Source organism: Penicillium alfredii (genome assembly GCF_028826965.1).
Source record: "Penicillium alfredii strain IBT 34128 chromosome Unknown utg000004l_segment0_segment0, whole genome shotgun sequence".
Classification (NCBI taxonomy): Eukaryota; Fungi; Ascomycota; class Eurotiomycetes; order Eurotiales; family Aspergillaceae; genus Penicillium; species Penicillium alfredii.
The window spans coordinates 4,514,615-4,542,235 of NW_026622701.1; the positions used below are offsets into that span (position 1 = coordinate 4,514,615).

At 53.2% G+C, this 27,621-nt stretch overlaps 11 protein-coding genes across 11 annotated transcripts; 7 read left to right on the forward strand and 4 right to left on the reverse strand.

The window, feature by feature from the left end:
* Positions 1-267: 267 nt before the first annotated feature.
* NUU61_003385 (putative phosphatidylserine decarboxylase Psd2) lies at positions 268-3,933 on the reverse strand (the record flags this gene model as incomplete). The annotated part of the gene is made up of 7 exons (XM_056653967.1): positions 268-438; positions 512-1,263; positions 1,328-2,830; positions 2,893-3,304; positions 3,384-3,599; positions 3,665-3,709; positions 3,790-3,933. 7 exons carry the CDS (start codon positions 3,931-3,933, stop codon positions 268-270), a joined length of 3,243 nt encoding a protein of 1,080 aa, XP_056515034.1.
* A 642-nt stretch (positions 3,934-4,575) lies between these two features.
* Positions 4,576-6,102, reverse strand: NUU61_003386 (putative MFS glucose transporter; the record flags this gene model as incomplete). Its single annotated transcript, XM_056653968.1, has 3 exons — positions 4,576-5,107; positions 5,158-5,939; positions 6,010-6,102. 3 exons carry the CDS (start codon positions 6,100-6,102, stop codon positions 4,576-4,578), a joined length of 1,407 nt encoding a protein of 468 aa, XP_056515035.1.
* A 495-nt stretch (positions 6,103-6,597) lies between these two features.
* ssn3 (cyclin-dependent serine/threonine protein kinase SSN3) lies at positions 6,598-8,339 on the forward strand (the record flags this gene model as incomplete). The annotated part of the gene is made up of 3 exons (XM_056653969.1): positions 6,598-6,688; positions 7,059-7,212; positions 7,271-8,339. 3 exons carry the CDS (start codon positions 6,598-6,600, stop codon positions 8,337-8,339), a joined length of 1,314 nt encoding a protein of 437 aa, XP_056515036.1.
* A 608-nt stretch (positions 8,340-8,947) lies between these two features.
* NUU61_003388 (putative metaphase-anaphase transition protein (Mlo2)) lies at positions 8,948-10,731 on the reverse strand (the record flags this gene model as incomplete). The annotated part of the gene is made up of 4 exons (XM_056653970.1): positions 8,948-8,955; positions 9,019-10,480; positions 10,547-10,601; positions 10,652-10,731. 4 exons carry the CDS (start codon positions 10,729-10,731, stop codon positions 8,948-8,950), a joined length of 1,605 nt encoding a protein of 534 aa, XP_056515037.1.
* A 505-nt stretch (positions 10,732-11,236) lies between these two features.
* NUU61_003389 (MCM DNA helicase complex subunit MCM2) lies at positions 11,237-14,178 on the forward strand (the record flags this gene model as incomplete). Its single annotated transcript, XM_056653971.1, has 5 exons — positions 11,237-11,241; positions 11,321-11,433; positions 11,489-13,800; positions 13,853-14,022; positions 14,082-14,178. The coding sequence occupies 5 exons, from the start codon at positions 11,237-11,239 to the stop codon at positions 14,176-14,178; spliced, it is 2,697 nt and encodes an 898-aa protein (XP_056515038.1).
* A 1,137-nt stretch (positions 14,179-15,315) lies between these two features.
* On the forward strand, positions 15,316-17,140 carry NUU61_003390 (Pal1 family protein; the record flags this gene model as incomplete). The annotated part of the gene is made up of 4 exons (XM_056653972.1): positions 15,316-15,370; positions 15,574-15,818; positions 15,871-16,315; positions 16,371-17,140. The coding sequence occupies 4 exons, from the start codon at positions 15,316-15,318 to the stop codon at positions 17,138-17,140; spliced, it is 1,515 nt and encodes a 504-aa protein (XP_056515039.1).
* Positions 17,141-18,142: 1,002 nt separating this feature from the next.
* NUU61_003391 (uncharacterized protein) lies at positions 18,143-18,583 on the forward strand (the record flags this gene model as incomplete). The annotated part of the gene is made up of 1 exon (XM_056653973.1): positions 18,143-18,583. One exon carries the CDS (start codon positions 18,143-18,145, stop codon positions 18,581-18,583), a length of 441 nt encoding a protein of 146 aa, XP_056515040.1.
* A 352-nt stretch (positions 18,584-18,935) lies between these two features.
* NUU61_003392 (mediator of RNA polymerase II transcription subunit 31) lies at positions 18,936-19,376 on the forward strand (the record flags this gene model as incomplete). The annotated part of the gene is made up of 1 exon (XM_056653974.1): positions 18,936-19,376. The coding sequence occupies one exon, from the start codon at positions 18,936-18,938 to the stop codon at positions 19,374-19,376; it is 441 nt and encodes a 146-aa protein (XP_056515041.1).
* A 998-nt stretch (positions 19,377-20,374) lies between these two features.
* NUU61_003393 (uncharacterized protein) lies at positions 20,375-24,006 on the forward strand (the record flags this gene model as incomplete). The annotated part of the gene is made up of 2 exons (XM_056653975.1): positions 20,375-20,589; positions 20,673-24,006. The coding sequence occupies 2 exons, from the start codon at positions 20,375-20,377 to the stop codon at positions 24,004-24,006; spliced, it is 3,549 nt and encodes a 1,182-aa protein (XP_056515042.1).
* A 588-nt stretch (positions 24,007-24,594) lies between these two features.
* On the reverse strand, positions 24,595-25,569 carry NUU61_003394 (palmitoyl-protein thioesterase family protein; the record flags this gene model as incomplete). Its single annotated transcript, XM_056653976.1, has 1 exon — positions 24,595-25,569. The coding sequence occupies one exon, from the start codon at positions 25,567-25,569 to the stop codon at positions 24,595-24,597; it is 975 nt and encodes a 324-aa protein (XP_056515043.1).
* Positions 25,570-26,036: 467 nt separating this feature from the next.
* On the forward strand, positions 26,037-27,354 carry NUU61_003395 (uncharacterized protein; the record flags this gene model as incomplete). Its single annotated transcript, XM_056653977.1, has 2 exons — positions 26,037-26,200; positions 26,298-27,354. The coding sequence occupies 2 exons, from the start codon at positions 26,037-26,039 to the stop codon at positions 27,352-27,354; spliced, it is 1,221 nt and encodes a 406-aa protein (XP_056515044.1).
* Positions 27,355-27,621: the final 267 nt, after the last annotated feature.

Here is a 27,621-nt window from a genome sequence, read left to right on the forward strand (position 1 = left end):
CTCGGTACGTGGGCGGGCGGTACGCCGACGCGGGCACAGCGGAGGGGTGATACTCGTGCTATCGGTAGACGATACTTGAGATTGGATCTTTATAGTGCGCTTTAAAACAATGCATTTGTAGATGGCTTCACCTCTGCTTCTGCTCCTCTCCCCATGATATGACTTAACAATGCTATGATTTTAATCCAGACCCTTAACGCCCATGTTGAAAATCCAAGATGTTCAAACGCAAGAGAACAGGAGTTGAGCCCGCTCCCAAAGTACAGATCACTGCACGGCCGCGAGCGTGGACGCATCACTAGGCGGGGCAAAGCTACCCTCGATGCGCCGCTTGGCTTCCTGCATCTCTTCGGTTGTGACATGCTCCGCCTTCTTCGGCATGTCGGGCTCAAACTGAGGGATGTCGGGGCTGTGGCCAACGGACATGCCCACTCGGATCTGAAGAAAAGAGAGCCGCGTATAAGTATCTCACCTGAAGCGTGCAGCTAGGGTGATTAAAGAAGACACTTACCAATGTCTCCAGAGGACCCTTGGAGTTGTCTGAAAGGTCCTTGTCGAAGTTCACCATCCCCTCCTCAAACAAGATCAAGAGCGTGCTGCCGCCAAATTTGAAGTAGCCCAGCTCTTCTGCTCGGGCAACCTTGTCACCTGGGCGGCGGGTAATAACGGTACTACCGACCATCATGGCTCCAACGCAGACAACCATAACTCGACCGTGCGCGACAGAATCGATGGGGACCAAAACCCGCACGTTCTCGCCGTACACATCCAGCGCAGAGCGGACGGCCATGGGATTCACCGTATAATACTCGCCCTCAATGGTTTTGGGTTCCCCCATAATCCCATCGACGGGGATGTGAAAGCGGTGGTAATCCTGGGGCGCCAGGCGGAACACGCCCATCGCACCGTTTCGGTAGCGCGGAGCATCCTGTGGATAGGCATTTCCCAGTAGTCTTTCAACTGAGAACTCTCGGCCCTTCACCCAGACACTGGTTGCCTCGTTGAGCCGATCAAAAACCACCGAACGGCAGTCCGCAGGCGACACTATGACCTTCGGCTCCTCGGGAGCCGAGCACGGACGGGCCCCGGGCTTCAATGCGCGGTAAAAGAATTCATTGAAGCTGCGGAACTTTTCAACAGGCAACAAAACTTCGGACATGTCCAACTGATGGAAGTTGATGAAGTCATTGATTTGGGTAGCGGAAGCGGGATCGTCATACTTTCGACCTTGCTTGATGCTCAGGGAACGCAGAACACGGCGAACTGGGAATTTTTTTGTTAGAAAATAGTGCCCTCGACTCCAACATGAATTTCCCGGGGGGCATACTTCTCTTTTTCTCCATGTCACGGCTCTTGAGACCCTTATAAAGCAATCGGATCCCAAGGCGAACATAGACGCTCATGCGCTCCTCGTTAATCTGACCAGTGATTCGGTCCTGCACCAAGATATTGGCCGAGTTTGCACCAAGGCGGTAGCCACCGTAGGAGATTTTGGTGATGACTTTGGAGTACCACTTGCGCTGTGCCTGGCTGGAGGTCACGAAACCACCCATTACGAGATTGTCGACCTGCCGCCAGTCACGACTCGCGCAGGTAGCAATGTGTGTGATGATATCCGCATCAGAGCGTTTTGCAAGACGAGGCTGGTGGCAAAGTGGACATTCGCGGATTTCCACGACGTGCTCTTCGCCCCTCTCATCCCCGAGGTCATCGGGGTGATCTTCATCGGTTGAAGAAGGCTGCTCGTCGCTGGTAAAGGTTGGAATGGCCGTCTTCTCGGGGTCAGCATTCGTCGGTGCGGTAGTGCTGGTTTCCAAGACGAGCTCATCGCTGCTTGAGGGCTCCTCGCTGTCTTGACTCCCTGTTGACGGCGGGACAGGCACAGGGAGTGGAATAGCGGGCGCTGAGTTTCGCTTCTGCAGTGCCTGAAGAGTGTCCTCGAGACAAATCACGGCCTGATCAAAGGTCAAGTCGACTGTCTCACTCGGCTCATTCTCTGCGCTAAACCGTTGGAAAAAGCTATCAATCGTCGATTCCTTCAGCGTTGAGCCCAAAGTATCAAGCATCGTCGTCATTTCAATTTTGTCAATTCGGCCGCTGTCGTCGGCGTCGTATTGCTTCAACATCAGTCTCCAGAACTGCTGCCTTAGCGCGCTATACGGCAGATATTTGGCCTTGACATGTAGCTCGGGCGAGTGTTTGTCCTCCCATCGTTCCCGGTTCTTGAGAATGAGAGGGATGGTATAGGCCCGGAAACCATCCTCATCTACTGGGGGGACCATCTCGGTATCATCCGCAATCGTGGAGGGGACTTGTAATGTGCTGCTGCTATCTAGCTCGTTTCCGCGCTCCTCTGGAACACTCGTAGGCGGAACTAAAGTTGGCGTGTCATGAATGGAATGGGTGGAGAGAGAACGTGCTGAGCTGCGCGGCTTCAGTGTCGGCCGTGACATTCTCGAGAGGCTCTGTGACGAGGGTGACGGACTGACCCCCTGTCGAGGGCTGGGTCTGGGATTGGTAGAACTGGGGTCCTCTGATTCAGAAGAATCCGCGAAGCGGTAAAGACCCGACTCCGATTCCGCCTCTGGGGCAGACTGGATGAGAGTCTGAAGAGGAAATCCAGCGGAGGCAACAAAGTCATTGCCCGAGAACTTGTCTCGATCCATCACAGTAAAGCCGATGGTGTAAGACTTTTCATGTCGCATCACTTGGAACACCATCTTTTCATAGTATAATGGGTTCAAGTTGTGGCGCACGACAGGCGTTCTCAACGTTTTCCTCCCAAGAGAGGTTACCACAAAGGGATCCATGTCGAACGAGGTGCGCGTCACTGGGGTTAAAAGTCAATCACCTAGCACTCCATATGAAGACGAGAAACAAATCGTTCCATACCATTCCGTTCGGGAGGGAGATCAGTCACCCGGACAATTTCCATAAACACGATACCCTGCACCCCGGTCCCGGTGCCCGAGAATTGATATGCTCGGGCCGCCAGAGATTTGCGTCTTAGACGAGCCAGTCGCAATCGTCGCCGGCGCTTTTCTACTATCTCTGGCTTTGTCAAATCATCGGCTTCGTCGGACGTCTCTTCGTCCGGGTCAAGGTCGTCGAGATCAGCGGACGGAAGCTGCTCATCCCCTTCGCCCGCGCATACTAAGCTTTTGAATCTCCTGTATGTGTCGGCAGGCGAGGCGCTGGGGTTTGCAGAGTCAATGACTGAGAACTGCAGCAAGATTTCGCCTGAGACAGTGCTGTCCTTTTTCTTCGCTGGTTTCCGCTTCGACTTTAGTGTATACCATTGCGGCTGCGGATTCAGTCAGCTTTTTTCACCCTTTCAATCCCAATTCAACTCCACTCCGGATAACATTTATTTCTGCACCCACCTGTTGGTTCACAGCCCCTTCCGAGAAGATTTCCTCGAGCGCAATATCGAACTCGCCCATGTAGTCCTTACCAAACCGGTCATGATCCCAGCAAATGCACTCCAACAATGGAACCCCCACCACCGGCATTTCACAAGAGACATTCCATTCGGGGTTCAAGGTTTTGAATATCGTTGGTGTCGACTGCCTCGCATCTCCCAGCGTAATCACCAAGTACTGTACGGCGTGTGAGCGAACCAGGTATTGTATTGTGCGCGGGGTCTCTGTCGAAAGCTGCTTACTGGGTCACTGGTTCCACCTCGGTCTTTGGGGGCAAGATTTCGTCCCTATAATGTAGACAAATGTCTGAGTTAGCGAGGAGCTCTGGTAAATGTAGATCACACGATCTCTTGCCTTTTCCACTTACCCGGATGACAGTCACTTTTAACAGTAGGGGCTTAAGGTCGGGGGAGCGCATCGGACTCGTGCTTCTGCTTTGCCCCGGAGTTGATGTCGCGCTCCTTGCAGACAGATGCGAGCTGAGCCGCTGCGGGAGTGGCAGCCGGACCATGGCGGATATGCAAGTATAGGTATATTGGGACCAAAAGAAGCAGTCGGAGAGAGGTGAGGCGAAGAGTGGGTCAGGGAGGAGAAAAAAAATCAAGCGTGGCACCGAGTCCTTGAAGTCAAAACAACACGAGCGTGTTGGTTCAAGGACCCCAGGCTGATCAGCGATCAGCTCGGGTCGATCACAGGATGTAGCCAAGAAATTCGACCCAGACAAGGCGGAGGTACTAGGGAAGCATGGAAAGACGCCAATGCCAGCAATTGAGACTCAAAGGACAGGTGTTGCCCGAGAGGCGGGGTGTGGGAGAGAAACAAGAAATAAGGTCCTTGAGCGGGGAGTATCGTGGGGCTCCGAGGCAGAGACACTGTACACAATCCACACAATTAATAACATCATAACACCGAGACCAAAGGGCTCCACTTGACAATATCTCCCCACCGCAATTTATACGCCAAGATGGATGCCTACAAGAGTATCTTGGATGGCAATCTTACAATGCTTTTTTTTTTTTTCTTGAGGAATGCCCATGGATTATGCATTGGGCCAAGCTCCACAAGGCTTTGTCACTCGGAGTGAAATTGCAAGTATACGCCGTACGAGTCATGTGTGACAGATTGCTAATGCTGAAACTTGCCCCGATTCCCTTTAATCTTCCCGTCGATCAGCTCGGCCCCAAACCTCGTCAGCATTAGCCTTGCCTTTGGTCTCCGGCACCCACCGGTAGATGAATCCTCCCAGCAGGGCCGCCATGACCGCAAAGACCCAGTAGACCTTCCCACGGCCACCCAAGGCATCATTGAGCACCGGGAAAAACTGGGCAATGATGAAAGTCGCGATCCAGTTCGCCGCCAGCGCCCAGCTTTGAGCCGCACCGACCGCTTCGGGTCCGACGAGCTCCGAGGCCAGGATGAAGGGAACGGGACCCAACCCCACCGCGAAGCATGCCACAAAGAGCAAGGCGGCGATCGCAGACAGGGCTTTCTGGTCTGTGGAGATGCCCAGTGCCAGCAAGATGGAGCTGCACCCCATGCCGCTAATACTGAGCAACAGACAGGTTTTGCGGCCAATTCGATCCGGCAAGGGGGAGCACACCAGCGTCATGACCAGGTTGAGCGCCGAGATCATTACGGTGAGCAACGTCGCTGTCGTGGGCAGGATGCTCTGCAGCAGGGAGACACTGTACATCACAATACTGTTGACCCCGGTAAATTGCTGGGCAACCATTACCCCAACCACGGCGACGATGGCAGGCCGGTAATAAGGATCCCGGGCAGCTTGAATGATTGTGACGGGGGCTGGTTTGTGGGATGGCCTTCCGATGGCACAGCGAGCAAAGATTCCTCCTCGCCAGATGTAGGGGCTCCGGATGCCCGCCAGCCCTCGATCTCAGCGTCCAGGTCAGCATCCCGGCCGCGGATACGCTGCAGAACCTGGCGCGCCTCGTTGACCTTGTGATTCTCGGCGAGCCATGTAGGACTTTCTGGCACGAGAAACAACCCCAGGAGCTCCAATGCCCCGATGAGACCAGCTACCGCCAGGATCAATCTCCAGAGGCTTCTGTGGCTCCAGAAATACCCCAGTGTCTGAGTTAGTAGAATACCGACATTTGTCATGACCTGCGTAAAAGCGCCGAAGAGGCCCCGGGCAGCAGGAGGCGCAATCTCGGAGATATAGATGGGGCCAACTACAATGGCCGCGCCGGACCCAATTCCGGAGAAAAACCGGCCCAAAATCAGGAGCGGAATTGCCGGTGCCACTGTTTCCGCGACGGGACCTAGGACAAAGAATATAGTGGTGGCGCGTAGTGCGATTAGCCGCCCATATCTAGTGGAGACGGGCCCTGCCAGCAGGGCTCCAAGCAGACCACCCAGAGTGTATACCGATGACACCAGGCCGAATTGGGATGGGGTCATGGGGAGACATTGCGGGAGACTGTCCGATGTGATGCCTGCCGAATTGATACTTTTCTTTTCGCACGTTATCACCGCTTGGGGAGCATTGAGTTCAGCCTGAGTTGGATGGGGTCAGCCGAGACAGGGGAAAAGACATCATGCCACAGGAAGTCATAAGAGGCCGTACTAGGTGGTAACCGAACTGGAGTGGACCCAAGGTAGTGATAAACACGAGGTAGATCAGATACGGAGTGACCCTCCCTGACTTGTTCAAGGCCATGTTGACATGCGAGAGAGTGGCAGGAGAGGAAGCGAGCTCGGCTCAAAATGACGTTTACCGGTCGCAGCTGAGCTAAGATAGGAGTCTCGGGGGTACCTGAGGCCACCACTGCGCGATTCAATCTCCGAATGAGTGGAAAGAAAGATGACATAGAAATACTCTGATTTTGATCAAAGGGCTATTGGGGCTATACTTTACACATTCAGGTTTTACTTGCTCTTGTTTACTAGAAATTTACCTAGTTCGAGTGCTGTACCTAGGTAGATAAATATCTGCTGACTAACCACTCTCCGTTGGCACAGCTCGAAACCTTGAGCCTTGAGCGATCTTGAGAGTTCGGTGTCTGAACGGCGACTGGTGAATATTTCTCTCTCTCCCCCAAATCCCACCTCCCTCAGCCGACACTCCTTTGATTGTTCTCAGGCTCCATTCGTGGAGAACACTTTCCCCACGCCAATGGATCCGATTGAGTGATCCCCCCTCCCCGATCCACAAATGAGTCTGACCAACCCGCCCTCCTCCGGCTCGATCTCTGCCCGAAGGCCCGGTCAGACCTTGAAGCGCAATTTGCAAGCTTCTGTCGATGGTAATTCCTTATATTTTCCTGGATCTGCGTGTTTGAATCATGCCCTGTGCCTGATCCTTTTTTGTTGGCTGTGTGTTTCGTGTCTGTTTTGAACGTTTGAACATCTGATGTTGCCTATCGTCTGTTTCCATGATGTTTGGAAAAGGCTTCCCCTTCTTGAATTCTGTCGGAGGATTCTATTCTCGTGGTAATTTTTGGCCCCTTTGTGTTTGTGGCTTTTCTGGTTGGTTGTGGTGTGTGTCCGGGGGTCCACGGGCCTGCATGCTGCATCGTGGATGGGGTCGCAAGGCTATCTTTTGATTTGTCTCCCTTGTCAACCGGCACTTCGACATGACCTGTTCAACAAGAAGCTGACAGAATCTCTGTGTAGAGGCCCTCGATTCGAGAAGACCCGCTGGGTACACCAGTAAAGTCCGGGTCCGAGATCGGTATCACATCGTAGGGTTCATCAGCAGTGGAACCTACGGTCGTGTGTACAAGGCCATCGGCAAAAATGGCCAGAAAGGAGAGTTTGCGATCAAAAAGTATGGCCGCTCTCTATTGACACTACTCAGAACCTTCGTTGAGACTAACCTCGTGCAGATTCAAGCCGGACAAGGAAGGCGAGTCGATCCAGTATACGGGTCTATCGCAATCGGCCATCCGGGAAATGTCGCTTTGCACAGAGCTGTCGCATGCCAACGTCATCCAGCTAGAGGAAATCATTCTCGAGGACAAATGCATCTTCATGGTGTTTGAATACACCGAGCATGACTTACTGCAAATCATTCACCATCATACGCAACCCCAGAGACACGTTATCCCAGCGATTATGGTTCGGTCAATCCTATTTCAACTGCTGAACGGGTTGCTGTACCTGCACACCAATTGGGTCCTGCATCGAGATCTGAAACCGGCCAATATCCTCGTCACTTCGGGCGGTGCCATTCGCATCGGCGATTTGGGGCTTGCGCGTCTGTTCTATAAACCACTCAACTCTCTCTTTTCCGGCGACAAGGTTGTCGTTACAATCTGGTACCGAGCACCTGAGCTCCTTCTAGGAAGCCGGCACTACACGCCCGCTGTCGATATGTGGGCCGTTGGGTGTATCTTCGCCGAACTTCTCTCTCTACGGCCCATCTTCAAGGGTGAGGAAGCCAAGATGGATAGCAAGAAGACTGTCCCTTTTCAACGCAACCAGATGATGAAGATCGTCGAGATCCTCGGTCTACCACGGAAGGAAACCTGGCCGGGTCTTGTTTCCATGCCCGAGTACTCGCAGCTTCAGTCTCTAGTCCTTCACCGCCAACCTGCACATTTTCATCGCGGCTCCAATCTCGAGGGCTGGTACCAGAGCTGCCTCAAGAACGGTGGCTACTCTGCTACCTCGAGTGCCGGAACCCCTGGCACCGACGGGTTTGATCTATTGTCGCGCATGCTTGAATATGACCCCACCAAGCGGATCACGGCTCAGGAGGCTCTGGAACATCCGTACTTTACCAACGGGGGTCCTATCAGCCCTAACTGCTTTGATGGAGTCGAGGGTAAATATCCGCACCGCCGTGTCACCCAAGATGACAACGATATCCGCACCGGCAGTCTCCCTGGTACTAAGCGGAGTGGGTTGCCGGATGATTCGCTGATGAGAGCGTCAAAACGGCTCAAGGAGTAAATTCTCTGCGCTTTGCGGTCCACGATTGCACCGTGTGTAATCGATGGGCCGTATTTAACATTCCTACATTGTTGCATTGCATCGGAGTCATCGGGTTTCTTGGGGTTCTTTATGTCATCTACAGACAGCATCTGTTTTATACATTCAAGTCCATTTGGACCAATGAGACTAAAATATACCAACATTGTGGCTCGGATTATCTTGTATTTGATCCTACCCACGAAGAGAAACTGAAACTGGCAAATCAACATAGATGATTTCTGTATTTTAGCATATCCAGCTCATCTTCGTATGTCTCAAAGCCAGCACGTCAAGGGAACAACGGAACAGCTCGAGGAAATGAAAGACCTTGGCAACCCGAAGCGGTTTGATAGTTCTAGGAGGTACTTGCTTCCTCTTGTCAACCCCAATTTATGTTTCTTACTCTCTTCTTCTAAGTAGAGGGAGCTCGAATCCGAGTTGTTCATGCTATTCCCGTGCCGAAGATGCGCCTATTCCGAAACAAATCCCCACTGCCGCACAGATTGAACCTTCCCACCCAGAGAACATCCTGAAGGATATCCAGCCCCCAAAAAGGAATAAAAACACAAAGCAACGAAGTCAGGTCATCAGTAGCCTATCAAGCGCAGCAGTGAGTAATCGGCCTTTACTACCGAAAAGGAAACCAGGGGAAGCCTACCATTTTGCTCATGTCGGTTGTTCTCGTCAGGATCATCGCGACCACCACCGCTCATAGTCGATGCGTGGCCTGCTGCATCTTTAATTCCTTGATCGTCGCCACGCAGCTTCTCGAAATATTCCTTGATGTCTTCCGCGCGAACAGCCTGTCCGCTCTCGGCGAATGGCTTCAGGAACTCTTTAACCTTGTCGCGAAGGTGGTTGTAAACAAACGCGCCCTCGATGGCACGCACACGATCAATGTTGTTAAAGGCGGCCTCGCCGCGTTCAAGAATACTTCCAGTGCCTGTGCTGGGGGCACCGTTGGCATCGCCATCTTCCGAAAGAGGGGGCTCGTATGTATCTTCCTCCTCGCGCAGCTGTGGGTGATTGGCGAGATGAGGGAAACATTCGGGACATCGACAGAGACGATCATAAAAGTTTTCTTGAACGAAGAGAGAAAACGACTCCACCGGAGCTGACTTAGGGAGAGAGGCGTGTTTCGGGGTAGGCACAGAGGCCGGAGTAGGGCGGATGTCCTTCTCATTTGCGGGTTCTTCATCAATAGTAGAAAGCTGAGACTGCGGCTCTTGGACTGAGAAAGTCTCTTCCTTGGCCCGCTTCGCTTTTGGTCCCTCCTGAGATTCCGACTCATCGTTGGCTTTGCGCTTTTTCGAGTTGTCCGCGATCAAGGTATCTGCGGTCGACTTCTCTTCGGTCGACTTGTTTGCGGTCGACTTGTTTGCGGTCGACTTGTTGGCATCGGAGGCTGAAATCTTCTTCAAACCACCTTCCTTAAACACTGGAGGGAGAAACCCGGGCGTCCCCGCGTACCGCTTCAGCCACGGGTTAGAATCAAGGCACTTAAAGCAGATAAGTTGCCAGAAATCATCCTCTGCAGGGAATCCGGGAGGAAGTGGAGTCTCTTCATCCTCCTCAGCAGCACCACCAGCACCATCCACGGCCGCATCACCACCGCCTAGCGCAACTAAGGTAGTATTATTCTCGGCTGAGGTCCTCTGAAGACCGATCAGACATTCTGGATGCCACCAATCCTCGCCACATCCCCCAGTCTCAACCGTGCCGACCCCAAGGCATTGAAACATTGTACCCTTCTCTATATGTGGATCGTATTGTTCACCACAGCCACAGAAGCGGTTCTGGAAGTTCTGGTTATACTGGTTACCCGGCGCGGCTTCTTGGGAGTGCACGCCTTTAGAGCCAGTCTTGGGATCTTCACGTAGTGTGCAAGGAGCCGACGGGGGCATGCGAGTAGTTCCACAGTCGCATACAAAGTTGCGCTTGTTGAAGAGCTCGACTAGAGTATGCTCGCCGTGACACGTAATCGAGCAAGAATAGCAGACGGCGGCAGAGGGAGTGGAAGTATTTTTATCGGCTTCGGTGCTGGTCGGTGGATTGCAAGTAAGACAGGCAAAGAGATTCTGTCGCAATGGTCCGAGGGCGTATGTACACGAATCGAAGGACTAGCAGAGTTCGACTATTATTAGCAGTGCAATCATTGGGATTGATCGATAGTCAGATGGACTCACATAAGGCAGAGCTTCCCGCGCATCAGCCTCCATCTGCATCTGCGAGTCGATATATCTACAGATAGTCAGTATTAGATCGTGCTAGCATAGAATAGACGTTCATACTCTTTGGCGGTTTGGGAGTTTTGCGAACCCAAGCTCCCGCGACGGCCCTTACCGTCTGCCTTCGGCTGAGGGACATCCATCTTGAGTAGGCTGCGGTTGGAATCACCTTTCACAGCGGATGACCTCGACAGATTCAAAGATGAGCAGAAACCACCTCGGTCGCAGAGTGGCGTCGCCGACGGTTGTCTGCGACGCGACGGGTGTTTGTTGGGTTTGCAGCTGAGTCCTCAGGCACTCCTCGATCAGGTATGCAGTTGCAGATTGAGCGATGGAATGGATCGAGTTCAGGGGACGGAGATGAAGTGATGGGGATGGTAGAGGTCTTCTTCTTTTCTCTTTTCGAGGGGTTCCTGAGTCTTGTCACGTCAACTCGTTCACACAATGATGCCGAGCTTTTCCTGATCGGGCCTTAATTGAAACGCGTCGCGTCTCCCACACGCGCCCTCCCAAACTCGGTCGCCGCCCGTCTGCTCTCCCTTCATTCTGTCAACCACGCTACACAGTGATCCAATCCTAGAGACACTACCTGGTTTTTACTCCTTTTTATCTCTGGAAATCCGATCACACGTTGCCGGTTGATACACAATGGAGTCAGTATTCTCCCAAGGCCTTTCTCTCCTTTTTTTTTTTCTTTCCTTTTGTGTTCCCTTGAATGCTAATGCACCACAGTCCGCTTCAACCCAGTGACTCGGCCGCAAATCGCGGTCCGAGGGGAACTACTCGAAAGAGATCAAGAGATCCTGATGATATGTCTTCTCCGGGGCCGCTGCCGCCTTCCAGCCGTATGTGTGACTTTTCCCGTTGAATTCCTCGAGTACGCCCTTCTAACACTACCAGCAGCGACCGCACTTGGGTCTTCTCCTCCACCGATGCCATTCGATATGGGAGATGAGGATGAAGAAGGTGAAGGCGACGAGGTGCAAGACATCGATGATATTGATGAATTGGCCGAAGATGAGGATGGAATTGATCTGTTCGGAGACAATTTTGAGCGGGATTATCACGACGCAGCGCAAGATCGCTACCAGAATGAAGGGTACATTGATGACGAGGAGGAGCATGATGAGCTGGATGCTGCGACCCGTCGACAGCTAGATGCTCGGTTGAATAAGAGAGATCGAGAGCTTGACCGTCGCCGCCGCATGCCTGCCGCCTTCTTGCAGGACGATGATGACATGGACATGGACCTGTCGCGCCAACCACGACGACGGAGACACCACTACGATGAGGACCGCGAGGATATCGATATGGCAGACGAGGGAATGGAAGAGCTGTCACTGGAAGAGTTGGCAGATGTGAAGGCGGCCAACATTACGGACTGGGTGATTCAGCCCCAGGTCCTTCGTTCCATCTACCGTGAATTCAAGGCCTTCTTGACCGAGTTCATCGATCCCACCGGTCAATCAGTCTACGGGAACCGGATCAAGACCCTTGGTGAAGTGAACTCGGCGTCGCTGGAGGTGTCTTACGCCCACCTGAGTGAAACCAAGGCGGCTCTGTCGTACTTCCTCGCCAACGAACCTACCGAGGTTCTGAAAGTGTTCGATCAAGTCGCACTGGATGTCACACTGTTCCACTACCCGCAATACCATGACATCCATAACGAGATCCACGTCCGCATCACCGATGTGCCCATCATCTACACCCTGCGCCAGCTGCGTCAGTCGCATCTGAACTGTCTTGTCCGCGTTGGTGGAGTTGTCACTCGCCGTTCGGGTGTTTTCCCGCAGCTGAAATATGTGATGTTCCTCTGCCAGAAGTGTGGTATCACGTTGGGTCCCTTCCAGCAGGAAGCTAGCTCAGAGGTGAAGATCTCATTCTGTCAGAACTGCCAGAGCCGCGGCCCCTTTACCGTCAACTCCGAGAAAACGGTCTATCGCAACTACCAAAAATTGACTCTGCAGGAATCACCCGGCTCCGTTCCTGCAGGACGACTGCCACGTCAGCGCGAGGTCGTCTTGCTTGCCGACCTGATTGATACTGCTAAACCCGGCGATGAAATCGAAATCACCGGTATTTACCGGAACAGCTACGATGCCCAGCTGAACAACAAGAATGGATTCCCGGTGTTTGCCACCATTATTGAGGCCAACCATGTGGTCAAGGCCCATGACCAGCTGGCTGGTTTCCATCTGACGGAAGAAGACGAGCGCGAGATTCGAGCTCTGTCCCGTGACCCCGAGATCGTGGACAAGATTGTTCGCTCCATGGCGCCCAGTATCTACGGACATCAGGATGTCAAGACCGCTGTCGCTCTATCGCTATTTGGTGGCGTCAGCAAGCAGGCCCAGGGCAAGATGTCTATTCGTGGCGATATCAACGTCCTGCTGCTTGGTGACCCTGGTACGGCCAAATCGCAGGTGCTCAAGTATGTGCAGAAGACCGCGCATCGTGCTGTCTTCGCTACTGGTCAAGGTGCTAGTGCCGTCGGTTTGACAGCCAGTGTGCGCCGGGATCCTCTGACTAGCGAATGGACGCTGGAAGGTGGTGCACTGGTGCTCGCCGACCGAGGAACTTGCCTGATCGATGAATTCGACAAGATGAACGACCAGGATCGGACGTCGATTCACGAAGCCATGGAGCAGCAGACCATCTCCATCTCCAAGGCCGGTATTGTGACCACGCTCCAGGCGCGCTGTGCTGTCGTGGCCGCCGCCAACCCTAAGGGTGGCCGCTACAACGGAGCAGCGCCCTTTGCAGAGAACGTCGAACTGACTGAGCCTATCCTGTCCCGTTTCGATATCCTCTGTGTGGTGCGTGACCTGGTCGAGCCTACCGAGGATGAGCGCCTGGCCAACTTTGTGATCGAGTCCCACCACCGCGCTAACCCAGCCCGGCCCATGCGAAACGACCAGGGTGACCTGGTCGATACGTACGGTCACCTCATCGATGAAGAAGGCTTCCGTCTGGATAAGGAAGGTAACAGGCTGCCTCCATCTCCCGAAGAAGTTTCTCAGCGTGCGGCAGAGCAACAAAAAACAGAAGAAGAGAAGGAGGGCGAGATCCCCCAGGAGCTACTGCGGAAGTACATTCTGTATGCCCGCGAGCGTTGCCACCCGAAACTCTATCAAATCGACCAGGACAAGATTGCTCGTCTATTTGCGGACATGCGCCGCGAGTCTCTGGCCACTGGAGCGTATCCCATCACGGTACGGTGACATACTAGTTCTCCTATAAACTGTGCTAATGCCTATTGTTTAGGTCCGTCACCTCGAAGCCATCATGCGTATTGCCGAGGCGTTCTGCAAGATGCGTCTATCGGAGTACTGCTCCGCTCAGGATATTGATCGGGCCATTGCCGTGACCGTTGACTCATTCGTTGGCAGCCAGAAAGTCAGCTGCAAAAAAGCTCTCTCGCGAGCCTTTGCCAAGTATGTTTTGCTTGGTCTGTCTGCTCAAGGTTCATCCATGCTGATCTTCTTGCTCTCAGATACACTCTGTCCAGACCTAAGCCCCAATCGAAGCGTCGTGCAGGCATCCCGGTTCCCAACCCTCATCTGCCGCGGTCTGTGCCCACTGCGCGGTAATAGCTTTGAAAAGAAGGGGTTTATGTTTCCTTGCGAGTCTTATACCATCTTGTTGCATTTTATGTGCCCGGCGTTTATCTCAAGGCGTTTGTTTTTTGGAGTGATCCATGATATGTTAATGAATGGAAAATCAATGAACACAATTCTGAGAACAATACTGGCTAGGTTTTCCCTGATATCCCAAAGCCGATGGCATATACTCCAGGTCTTGGGCTACTCGATCGTCTGTAGAGTATGACGGGTCATCTCGGCCTGCTGGGCCTGCAAAGAGCTACCGATGTCCTTTTCCACAGACTCATCTGCAGGTCCTCATCAACTGGGTGGAGAAAGGGAGAGATCAATGCGACGGTCCTTCAGGGTGAGCACGTTGGGGAGAATCGCCAGATTGGTGCCTGACCCTTGCGGCCAAAATGAAGTACAAGTATGACCAGTCGATTGATGCTGAGCCCAAGTTAGATGGGTGGCGATGCCAGACTGAAACAAGACACGGCAGATATAAATATCGCAAATCTTCAACATTAGTTTAAATATGAAAAAGAAATATTCCCACTTCTCGCGTGCATTCCATGACATCAACCGGGGGATGCTAAGAATGCGTCATTCCGCGCGGTTAGGGGGCTTGGGGAATCCGTGGAAACTCCCTTCACGCACCTTGGAAAATCCAGGGCCAAGTTGATTCTCTCCCTTAGAAAAGAAAAAAAGAGGTGCCTTTCGCAGTGCCGAGCGGCAGATATAGTGGATCTCTGTCGATCGTGGTGTCGTACCCCCTGGATTTTTTGTAAGAAAGGGCCCCCGTCTCAACGGGGCTAATTGACGTCTGGGGGAGATTCTGCAGGGGTCAAAGAAAAGAATAGAAAAATGGACCTAAGCTTATGACTATATATCATACAAGTGAAAAAAAGAAAAAGAAAAGAAAACAAGTCTACGAAGCCTCACACTGCGCCGATCGCTGGGCGTTTTACGTAGGCAACGTTGATCCCGTTCCCCTTGCCCCCTCTTTCTCCTCGGTCCCCTCTTGCTTTTCTTCTCTTCTCTTCTCTCTTTCTTTAGTTGTTTCACCACTTCCTCTCTCCCGCTCTCGTGCGACACTTATCAACGCCCCATTGTTCTCTCCCTGTTTCATCCATCGTCTTTGCCATGAATGCCCCTCCGGCGCTTGGGTATCCGCCCGGCGTGTCGCTGGCCCCGCCAGGTGCGTAACACACTGTTTGAGAGAGACCCCCTGATTGTTGCATTGTGTTCTCGGCCTTTAATGGATGGATGGATGAGTTGATGTCGCCTACCCTTATATCACCACCCCCCTCTGGGACTCTCTCATCTGTCTCCCTGTGTTTCTGTGACAATTCTCCTGTTTCTCTTGAACTGTGGCTGACAGCTAGCGTCTCGTTGGACCAGCAGATCGCCAGGTGTCTCCCACTGCTGTAAACTTTGGTTCCAATAATCCATTTCGAAACCGTGCCTTGTCGCCCTCTGTTGGCTCGACCACCAATTCTCGCCCAGAACGACCTCGGTCTACCAACCCTTTCCTGGACGACACCGAGGCAATGTCCCCACAATCTGCCCCGGGATTATCGACTGGTGCCACGATGTTCTCTCCGATCGAGAAGCCGGACATGACCAACAACACTCGGGACCTCTTTGTATGTATGGTGAATTGGGAAGTCGCTAGAATTGCTTCTAACTGTTGCGCAGGAGAACCTCTCGCTCAATCCTACACCGCAGTCGAACGGCACTCGACCGGCTCCGCCTCTGGCTGCCCCGGCCCCTCCCCCTAAAGCGACACAACGCATGCCGTCAAATCGCAGCCAACCCCCGAGGGAGCGCCCACCCGGACGGCCCATGGAGTCGCGACAAAAAGATCCACTGGATATCTTTGCCGATCCTTCCAGCCAGACCAAGCCTGCGCTGATGGACCCTCGGGAGAGGTCTAGCCGCAGACCCCGCCGAAACTCCGAATCCTCTGTTATGGAACGGGCATCAAAACTGTTTGATGATGATGACGAGCGCCGCCGGCGGGAGAGGCGCCATCGCGATCGCGAGGGCCGTCACCGTGATGGCAAGCATCGCTCCTCCCGAAAGAATCGGCAGCTGGACATTATCGACAAGCTGGACGTTACGAGCATCTATGGTACTGGCAGTGAGTGACTTTCAACCTCACAGTGATCATCTGAGCGGGCTGACAGAGAGACTAGTGTTCCATCACGATGGCCCATTCGATGCATGCAATCCTCATCGCAACCGCAAGGGTGCGCGCACCGCTCCCATGCAGGCTTTTCCGAAGGGTTCCACCAACATGGCTTTGGGTGGTGCAGGCCCCAACCGATCCAACATTGATCTGAACCTTTTCCACGGCCGCATGGAGGAAGGCTATAATGACTTCTCATCCGCCCTTCCCCTCCGCACCAACACCGAGACGGCCAGCTTCGACCCCAAGGCTCGGGTGGATCCTATTCACGGGGCGGAGAGTATGGGTCTGGGAACCAGTACATTCTTGGATGGTGCGCCCGCTAGTCGCTCGGCGATGGCACGGCGCGAGAGTGAGAACGAGGCGCAGATTACGCAGAACGGTGGTCTCCAGCGCAAGAAGAGTCTGGCGCAGCGACTGCGTGGACGTGGCGCAGGGCCTGGCCGCGTCGTCTCCCCGACAGAGAACATGGCCGGCTCGGCACCCATCAGCTCGAGTCACATGGGGTCTTTGCGCGGGAATGAAAGGAGCCCGTATGCCCAGGATCATGACGAAGAATGGGACAAGAAGGGAGCCCGGATTCAAGAATCGCGCCTGGAGACGGAGCCTGGCCGGCTGCGCTCGTCCAGTAGCCCGAAGCAGTCGACGGGGCTGGAGCGCAAGTATACCAACGAGCGGAACTACGACGAGTCGAAGCTCAATCCCGGCGGCGGCGGTTTCCTCAACCGTATGAAGAGTCTGCGCAAGCCGCGCCCAGAGCGCCGGACTAGCGACTAAGCTGGTTGACGAACACACCAACCAACCCCACGAATGACACGAAAATTGAGAAAACACAACTGCGCCGCTTGTGACCCTCGGCCAGCATGTGTTCCCACTCGTTCTCCCCCCTCTTGCCACCATCTTGCACCTCTTGCGAGGACTGATGATTCCCCATGTGTAATACCCAGAAACGAGCGTTGCCAATCATCCGGCGCTTGACATGGCGTTGATATGACTGGAGTAGATTGATTGATCCTGGTTTTGTTTTTCTTTGTTCTTTTCTTCTTCCTTCGTTTCAAACTACCAGGAAACAAACCCTGGTCTACTATGGGCCATGATTCGGAGTCCTTTTTCTTTTCTTTTCTTGTACTTCCATTCAGTCTTGCCTTTCAGGAAATGTATTCTTTACCCGTTTTTGTTCCCTATCTATTTTTGCATCGAATAATCCCATGACTTTTTGACTTGAAATTTGTTTCATTCGCTGTTCCTGTGTAGCCCCTGTGGCTGTTGAGGGAGAAGGGGTAACCTATGAGTTAGGGCTCGCACCGCTAGTGTCTTACACCCTCGGTAATTTCGCTTGCCCCTGGGATTGCTTCGGAGTGCGCACTGACTGTTGGTGTTTTGAGTACTCTTACGCGCCTGACATTTCAAATTCTGGGGCATAACGAGTGTCTCTTATAGGTCTCGTCCGCCACTGAGAGGGCGCCCGTGCCTTTCCGCAAACATCTCAGACTGTCCGAGCACCGATGAGCCTCAATCCATAGCTCCTGCGATGATTGGGTCTGGCGCCTATGGAAACCAGGTGGCTTCGTTGTGGCCGTGCCATTTCTTTGTATATATCTGTGCCAGGCAAGAGACTCAGGTACTTAAGGCGACAGCAGTCACCGTAGATGTCCTCTACTTCATCGACTACGAATCTATCTCGCAGTTTCTTGCAAATCAATAGATAGGCACTTCAGCAGACTTCATCTTGTTTTCCACCAAGTCCTATCATATACACCAGAAGAAGTATTCGCAACCATGCAATACTACAAAGTCTTCATCGTCAAATTCACCCTAACCACCTACGACCCCAACATGCCCACCCCGCGCTACGACACCACCATCTTCGTTGAGACGCACCCCAATGGAACAGGGTACATCCACCATGTCCTGGGCGACAACGTCTCCCCAACAGCCCTGCACTACGAGCGAAGGATGCAGGTTCTGCCCGAGGAATCGCGCTGGTTCCACTCCCGCACCCAGCTCGGCGTCACCCGCGCGGCCACGTACCCTGCTGCCTGGGATGGGCTCCTGCAGCAGATTTCTCAGGCGACGCAGTCGGGTTCATCCTCTCGAAGTATGTTCGTGCCTTCGGGTGATAGTCGGGGCACGCTGGTCAAGGGCACTGAGTGGACGTTTGAGCAGGCTATTCCGGCGTTGAAGGCGGCGGGGTTGCTTCAGGAGGTTTATTTTCGGTGATTTGAGGGTTGGGGAGTGTATTGATATGTCCGGGTGTCTGGATGTCTGTAGTTTTATGTTTTTTTTTTTTGCGTGGGTGTTGGTATATTTTTTTTGTTGATAGCAGCCTTTTGAAGCGTTCTGTTGATTTTGGGAGTTTCCCTAGTGTTCACACTAGTCCATTTCCCTGAAGTAGGCTACTTGAACTATTCCACGTTTCATGTTCGTGGCATTCGCTCCGTATCATGACCACGGGGTATGTGGTGATGTCGAAGTAGACAGAAGATCGGCGTTCCGCCTTGCCAGCTCCCTCTTTTGTCCTCCACAGCTCCCTCTCCATCATCTCTGTCCACACCCACGGAACCTCTTCAACATGGAGGAAACACATCCCCCTCCGACCCTCACCAACCCTCGCTTCACTCTCGAGCTGGAGTTTGTCTCCTCGCTTGCCAACCCCTACTATCTCTCACACCTTGCCGTCAACTACCCGAATCTCCTGGGCATCTCCCGCGCCGACGACGGCGATACCGATTCCACGTCGTCCCCCGACGCCCAAGCCTTCGCCGCATACCTGGAATACCTCTACTCGTACTGGAAGACGCCCGAGTACTCGCAATTCCTCACCCACCCCGGTCCCACGCTGCGGGCGCTGCGCTTGCTCCAGGAAGACGCCTTTCGTCGGGATATCATCCTACCCCAGGTTATCGAGGGGTTGGTCGGGGTCAGCATGCCTGGTGACCGTACACAGACCGAACCAGATACTATGGAGGGAAGCCAAGAGCAGCCGGATGCACAGAATGGAGCGAAGACATGAACGAGTTGGACCACTCTCTGTCACCGACTTGTTTTTATCCTTCTCTACCGGGTTCCTCCCTTCCTTTACCTGTAGATCTGCATTTACACGGGGGGACGGCAACAGGGATCCAATACCGGCAGACAAACTCGGACCCTTTTTCCTTGAGCTGCACTGGGGTTGATTGCGGGGAGCGACAGCTGCGAGCGTGCGCTTCATGTGTGACCGAGGTCTTTGTGCAGCGCCGGGTGTCGATCAACAGGAACGTGTGGGTTCGCTCCAGAGAACCGCACCCTGGAAAAAAGAAGAGAACCATCGCGGCGGATTGAACGGCATTGCGGGGTTGAGAGAAGGACCATGCGCCTGTTGGGGATGCAAAGACGATGATTTCCCTGAATCGGCTGTCAGGGAGAGCGCTTCATGCCATCCTCATTCGCCCGTACACTCGAGGCTTGTTGCCCCTAGACGAATGCAGAGATGCCCAGTGATTTGCTTGATTTTGAGACTAAACTACCTGGAGTAACTCATTCGACCAAGCAAAGCAGAACAGAGCAGAGAAGAGAAGAGTAGAACCAAGTGCAGCAGAGTAGAAGAGCTGAGTAGAGTGGCAGTTGGGTGTTAGTCCCGAAGCCGCGGGACACCCAACCTTTTTTTTTCTCTCTTTTCTCTTTTCCTCTTTCCATCTCTCGTCTCTCGCTCGTTTCTCCTTGAAATCATCCGTTTCCAGTCCCTTTGCCTCTGCTTTTCGACGTAATCTCATTTTCCAGTGCAACGGTGGCCGCGCCCCACCCCCTGCGGATCGACCTCCGACTACCTCATCAGGGCCCCCGTTCTCGTCAACGGCACTGAGAACATTGTCCGTTCACCCATGGCCTCACAATAAACAGGCGACACATTCTGGCGCCCTGAGTTCTTCCCTCGATCTCGTCAATCTACTTGATCTTTCCTCCCTTCGCTGTTGAGCCGTCGCGCTTCTTGGAATTCTGCATCGGGGGGTTCCTGCATCACCCACCTCCCCAATGGAGTCTGTCCGCCAGTCTTGTCGGCCAAAGCACCAGGTCCTGACTCTAAAGTGCTATCCCCGATATCAGAAGGGTGTTTCTGAGGTCAAGCCCAACCCGAGTGAACTCTCGTACCTGCTGTACTATACGAGCACGCGACGGAGCAAGCTGACCAAAGTCGGCGCCTTCCTCGAGAAGAGGGTGGCCCGCGATGTCTGGAGACGCCGGATAGGGTGAGTTTACTTGATAAGAAAAGATTTATCGCGTGGTTCGCGCGAAAAAAAAAAGAAAGTAAAATGGCTGATCGGCCGTGCAGAAATGTCCAGGTGGCGCTTCACATCCTGACAGCCCTCATCGAAAAAGTCCCCCGCGATCTCCCGATCTACGCGCGATCGGTCCTCACCGTCATCGAGACTGTCTTGCGGTCCAATGATATAACCATGGTGGAGGATTCAATTGCGACTTTTGAAATGTTCTGTCGGACCCAGGACATGGCGGCCATTGCCGCCGAACAGGGCCTCGCAAATCAATACCGCGAAGTCGTACGGACATACGCTAATCTCGCCGACCCGACATTCCAGTCCCAGTTGCACACGAAACTCAGCCCTCCGGTGGCAATTCGGTGGAGAAATGCTGGGCTCCGAGCGATCAAAGGCGTGGTCAGCTCTGAAAGTCTCGCCGCTGACGGCGGAAACTCGTTGAAAACCATCCTGCCCGTCATTTTGGAAAATCTGTACTCGGGCGAAGAGGACATACTGGTTACGCTAAAAGAAAAACTTCAAGAGGCCGAGAAACCTGAGCGGGACAGGGCCAGACCTCGCCGGTTGAGTGTCACGACGGTGCACACTGTCGACACGGCGGAGGGCGACCCTACGCTTGCAGCGCGATCGCCGGCCGATGCAGACCGACAGGCAGAGATGGATGCGCGACTGCTGGCCTTGCGCTGCCTCGAACAGATTATTGTTTCGGGGAGTAACCGTGGCCAGACCCGTATTGCGGCGACGATCATCCTCCGGTTCCTCTCCACCAAGGGCCTTCCACGGACTGCCAGTCAGGACCAATCGGGTGCTACCAAAATCAATGGCAATTGGGCGACCTCACTCATTGAGCTCATTGCAAATTGGTGTCCGGTACAGGTTCGCTTTGTGATCTTGGTTACGGCCATGGAAATTCTGCGCGACACAAGCCCCAAGGAAGATGCCTTGAAGTCATCCTTCACCCTTCTTTATGTGGTGGACTGGCTTTTGAAATCCTCTGTGAATATGATTGGATTGAGCGTCATGGATATCCTCTTTGGACTTATGCACTATGCTTCGGAGATTCTATCGCATCTCGATCAACCTGCGAGAGCAGAAACGGAAGAGAAGCAGGATGAACATGCTGACAAGAATGCCTCTATTTCTCCTCAAAGAAAGAACCTCTTGACTCTTCTGGAACAGTGCATTGGGGATTTGGCGACGCATATCTACTATGGTGACCAGGTCGCAGACATGATGCGGGCCATTCTAAGGCGCTATAAGCCTACTCTCAACCATGAAAGCTCTTCGCCATCCGCCTTGGCTACAGTCCACGAAACCGGGGCAGTGCCGGTGGATCCGGCAAACTCTGCTGCCGAGATCAACGGGGAAAAGACCAGCGGAGACACCTTCTCGCATACGACCGCGAAACTAACCGCCCTTCGATCCGTCAAAGCTATCCTAGTCGTGGCGAATCTGAGGACGCCAGCCGCCACAGCCGGAGTGGAATCAAGGAACCCGGTTGGTATCCATGTCTGGGAAGGGACGCAGGGGCTTTTGCGTGACTCGAATCGCGACGTTCGTTATGCCTATGCCGATGCACTCCTGTCCTGGTTACATCTGGAAACGAACAAGGGCGACCTTAAGGCGCGGGTAGAAACCCCGAAGTTCATCAAATCGCCGTCAAAACGCGACTCCGACCAAGGCGACAAGCTTAACCGACGGAGTGTCTCAGGTCCTGTGAATCAGAGAGAAAAAGTGATGCAGGCAGCCCAGTCGAATTTCCTGCGTCTTCTGCATTTGGCCATCTATGATGCTGCCCACGAAGGGGCCACCGATGAGTCTGAGATCCTCTTCTTGCACCTTCTTCTGGCAACTCTGGTCGAGAATCTCGGTGTCAATGCCGCTCAGTTTGGGATTCCCATGGTGCTCAGGTTACAAGACGATCTATTCACAGCGGTTGACTTGGGTTCTTTTACGGCCCGCGTGAACATTGGAAGCTTGGTCCATGGATATTTCTTATCTCTGTCCGAGAAATTTAACCTGATATCTTCTCCCGTCGGTGTCGAAATCTGCAATGAGGTCGAGAAACGCCAAAACAAGAGCCAATGGCTCACCAAGGTCCAAACGCCCCCAGTTGGCCTTGACGACATTGCCTTTGATGATGAGAACAGATCTGCCAATAGTACCTCGGACTCTCCGCCTCTGCTGATGCCCTTCCGAAATGTAGAGGGGCTGGTCAGCTATATTGACGAAGCGTACCGCCTCTCAATCACCTCCCCGCCACAGAGCCCCCCAACCTCGCCCGCACGGGGCTTCAGCTTCCCGGTTCTGAATCACGTTGCGGCACCGCAGTTGCAACCTGATGGCAGTCTTCCATATCCTGTCAAGGAGCAAATGATGTCTTCTTGGTCGCGGGACTCATGCTTGGCAGCCGTCGAGAAGGAAAGCGTTAGAACACTCTCGATCAGCGGCTCTCGAGTGGGTACCCTGAATGCGCGCAACGGTCATGCCAACGGTGTGGCAAACGGCTCTCCTAATGGCTCAGCCTTGAACCAAAACCGCCGCATGAGTGTCCCAGAAATTACGAGTACGCCAGCCCCCAGCTCCAGCAGAGGTTCGCCGGTTCGTGTCAATGAGCTGCGGCGTGTTCTCTCGGTTAGCAACGACGCTCACCCGCGGCGGCTAAGCCCGCTCCGCGGCCGGGCAGATACCTCGAATGCCAGTATTCTTTCCTCGGACAGCGAAAGTTTGCTCAGCGGTGCCTTTTCTGTGTCTGAAGTGGATGGAGATGCCGCCTCGGTCCAGCCGCAAGACAGACAACATACCCCCGACGGCGACGGGATGGAGACGCCCCGTGCCGCAGCGTCAGCTGTTGTCCTTGCCGGGGACAAAACTCCCATCGACAATTCCCAGCAGACAACGACCCTGAGCCGGGTGAACTCCGATGAGATTCCTCCTGTTCCTCCGATTCCGGCTGGCTTGGCTATTCCTGGCGGCTTCCCCAACGACTCGCAACGCTCACTGGTCTCAGTTGACCGTCCATCCACGGCTCCTGGTCTTTCGCGACAGTCTTCCCTGAAAAGCAAATCTGACTCAATTCCCGCTCCCCGGAATACCAAGTCTCTGAACCGCAACAAGAGCCGGTCTAGCAATAGTCTCGTTGGCGGAGTGAGTCCGACAACCGCAGTGTTCCCCGACCTGTCAAATGAGACCAACGGGACGGATGCAGCTCTGGACCAAAGTCATCGAGATCACCTGCGACAGCTTTTGGACGGCTTCCTTTCACCTCATGACGGCGCCTTACCGAACGGGGATCATCGCCCGGCAACTGCACAACCGTCCTCGAAGGGCCCGCTGAGCGGGAGCAGACGGCAAGTCAGTATGAAAGGCATCGGCCGGCCGCCTTATTGATTTTTTTTTTTTGTTTGGGACCTGCGTTCCACTTTGTACAGTCTGTCCCACTGAAAAATCATTTCCTGGGACTCTATTTTCCATTCTGGACTTTTTTTTTATATGTTTATAATTTCTTCAACCGCCTTGCCTTGCATGGACATTGTATTCAGATTCATCTCTGGACTCTTGAGTCGCTTGTTTTTATCCTTGTTCTCCACAGACCTGGTTTCTTTTGTCTGTTCTGTTCTTTTCTTTTTGTTCTTTTCGTATTCGCTCTATCTTCTGTCCCCTTTGTTTCTACTTTCTTTTGCTTGAATATGTTTATCTTTTTTTTTTGAAACCCGCGGCTTGACGGGGTTGCTGTTGACCTGTGAGCAGTCACGGCATGTATCTAGCTTCATTGTCGGTAGACGCAAATAGACGGTACAAGACTCCGAGTCAAGGCAGGGAAGAGTAGTACTATAGCTGATACAACTTTACAAATCTCATAGACCGAAATTCTGGATTGGATTATAACTCGAAGAAATATGCGACACCATGCACTTGAGATATCGTGAGCTAAAAGAAAAGAAAAAGGATCGAATTTCCTGGCATACTTCAGGCTGACTAGGACGCCTGTTGTACGACAAGGCCTGGTGACGAGGGCAGCGAGTCTTTGATGGCACCAAAGTACTCCTTGAAGGCGTCGGCCAGCACCTTATCCGAGAGGTGCATATGCTGACCCGGAATAGTCTTAAAGTCCAATTTGCCCTGCTCATCGAGTTGCTTGAGCCCGAGCCAGTCCTCGGTGTAGAGGGGTCTCTGCTGCAGCGGTATGACAGAACCATCGGTGACATTGACCTCCGCGAACCAAGAGCTCTCCTTGGGGACAGAGACAGTATCCTCATCAAACATGAACATAGCGAAGCGGTTAAGCGCCGCCAAGTGGCGTTTGTAGGAAGTGTTCTTAGTAGAGCGCTCATTATTGATATCGGCAAGGAAGTTGCTATGCTCCAAGTAGGCGTCCAGCTCAACGGGGTCCCGGAAGTACTGCGCAGGAACAAGATGCGACTGCACGAAATCTGTCCAGCGGCCCGCGCGCAGCAGCGCCTCGGCACCATTGCAGATCCAGTCGCCTACGCCGCAGTCCTGGAACTCAGCGATACCGTTGTGCTGGCTGCCGAAGGTGACGAGGTTGTGCACCGGCGGCACATTGCACCGCTCCACGTATCCGCGCAGAAACTGGCCGCCCTGCGAGAACCCCAGTGCGTTGACGGCCGGCGCCGTTCGCAGGATCGGGTCCGCTGCTAGCTGCGAGCACACCGCCGCTACCTGCTCCGTCACGTTGCCTATGAATGTTGCTTGTCGGTCCCCGCTGCCTGTGTCTGCTAGTCGTACGAGGTGCACGTATGTGCCTGGGTTGACTTTCGCTGCTAGTGCTGCTATCTCTTGGAGCCCGTCGCGCTCGAAGTCGTCGCCGAGTCCGTGCCAGATCACCAACGGGAGCTGCGTTGAGCTGTCCTCATCGAGGGTTGATGGGGCATGGGTAGCAATGGAAAGAGCTGGCAGTGCCAGCCCAGCGAGAATGGAGAATGGTCGCATTGTGAATGAAAACGGGGTGGACTGGATGATGAGGAACCGCGAGTGCTATTGAAAGGGTGCTCTCTATGGGTCACGTGGTACCACGCCATTCAGGTAGACAGGTGCTCGTTGTGTTGTTTTCGCCTTTTCTTTTGTCATATTGTGTTGAGGATCGTAGCTTCATTTTATTTGCATAGGTGCTTAATAGCTTCTGGCAGAGACCCCTTACAACTCGAATTTCGTTGTTCTGTAGAACTATAAACGCTGCTGGACATGCACGTTAATGTTGATCGTAGAATGGATTCCAGGATTGGCATAACTTGGAGGATTACTTTTTGAGAGTTGATTTAATACTGTGGATTTCGAAATTGACAATTGTCATCTTTAGGTTAGAATTTCAAGGTCGCTAGGTAAAGATACCTTGAAGAGGGCTGCCTGGGTCAGCGAGGCTCCTCATCTCCTTTCTCACTTGACCACCCCTACGCAAGATGAACTGGACGGGAGGCCAACTGCATCGCCATTCTAGAATGGGATCCAAGGGTCACAGACTGAGCTTTCAACCTCGGCTGACTGCGGGTGACAAGCAATTCACCCCTTTCCTGGATGGTCCATGGAAGCAACACGATGGAGTAAAAGCCGAGGCAGAAAACCAGTCAGTGGAGAATGGTTAATTGATTTAGCTCTGCTACTTGTCATGAAATGTTTCTTCTCTGTCACCTGGGGCTAACGCATGATCTCTGACGGTTCAGGGTTGCAATAGACGATGGGCCTCGGACGGGCCGCTCGTCGTCTCCCAGCGGGAACCACCTGGAGCACATCAAACGTCATCTTCTTGAGGAATCTGACTGGGCTGCAGTTGCCACTGCTCGTCCCTTGACTGTTTCATTTACGGCGGTCGGCGTAACTGAGCGCTTTGGAAAACGGCGAAAGTTGAATGACGGCGACAGAAGACGATTGGTAGATACCAACGAAAGTTCCGAGCTTGCCAAGTCCCACCAAGCAAACAGAGATCTTGTTTCAGAGGTAGATGTGGTGAGGAACATCAAGATCCGGATCAATGGGCGTCCAGTAGGCTTCTCTTCGGCGGAGAGCTCTGAGATGGCCAAGGACACACTGTCATCGCAGTCCATGCTTTTTGGCCGCGAAGAACCCGCCATTCGCAATCAATCAGACCGAGGAAAAGAAAATGTTACTCCTTCAGCCGCTTGGGAAATCAATACTCGTGTCTCATTGAACCGTCGCCCGGAACTTGCACGGCTCAGCTTCGATACGCCATTGCTCATGACACCCCACACCCCAGTAGCAGCTCGCTCTTCTGATCAAGACATTTACTCAATTCCCAGTTCAGATTTCTCTGGAAAGACAATCCCGCGGCCTCAGTATCCAGGAAAAACAAATAATAGCGCTTCCCCACATAGGATCTTCAGTCTAGCCTCTCAATCACCCAAAATCCCATTACCTCGACACTTTACCATTGACGACCAAATTCTCGCTGAGGAGCTGGGAACTGACATTGGGTTGGGATCTTTGAGGCGGCCTCTCCGGGGATTGTCCCCAGCCCCTCCGGAGAGAATGAGTGAATCCCGTCATGATTCAGATGCTGTTTCCACCTCCAGCTGGCAACAAAATAAACACCATATTGACCACCATATACCTCTACAAACTCCCTCTTTCCGTCTGTTTGATGATGCTCCTGCTCGACCGCCTCTTGTCCGGGGGACGCAAGTTCTGGATTCGCCGGATGATGCTGATGTCTCTCCCGTGAGAATTGTCGGGCAACCCGTTCACTTTCATGATGGAAGTTGATAAATTTCCTGATCCCTCAGCTTTCATATTGTGCATTTCAACCATTCATGGATGATAATTATCGTGATAGTCGTCCGAAGTATAGTTATATAGCTAGCCTAGAAAATGAGGCAAAAAGGCATACGATATAGTCAAACAGTACAAACTATCATGTGACCACTCAAAATCTCCTTCTTTCTCCCTTGAAATTTGTCTTTTGCTTTCCCACACAACTCGGTCGAAATGGAAAAATGAACAACCAATACTCACTTACTTGTCCCAGGGATT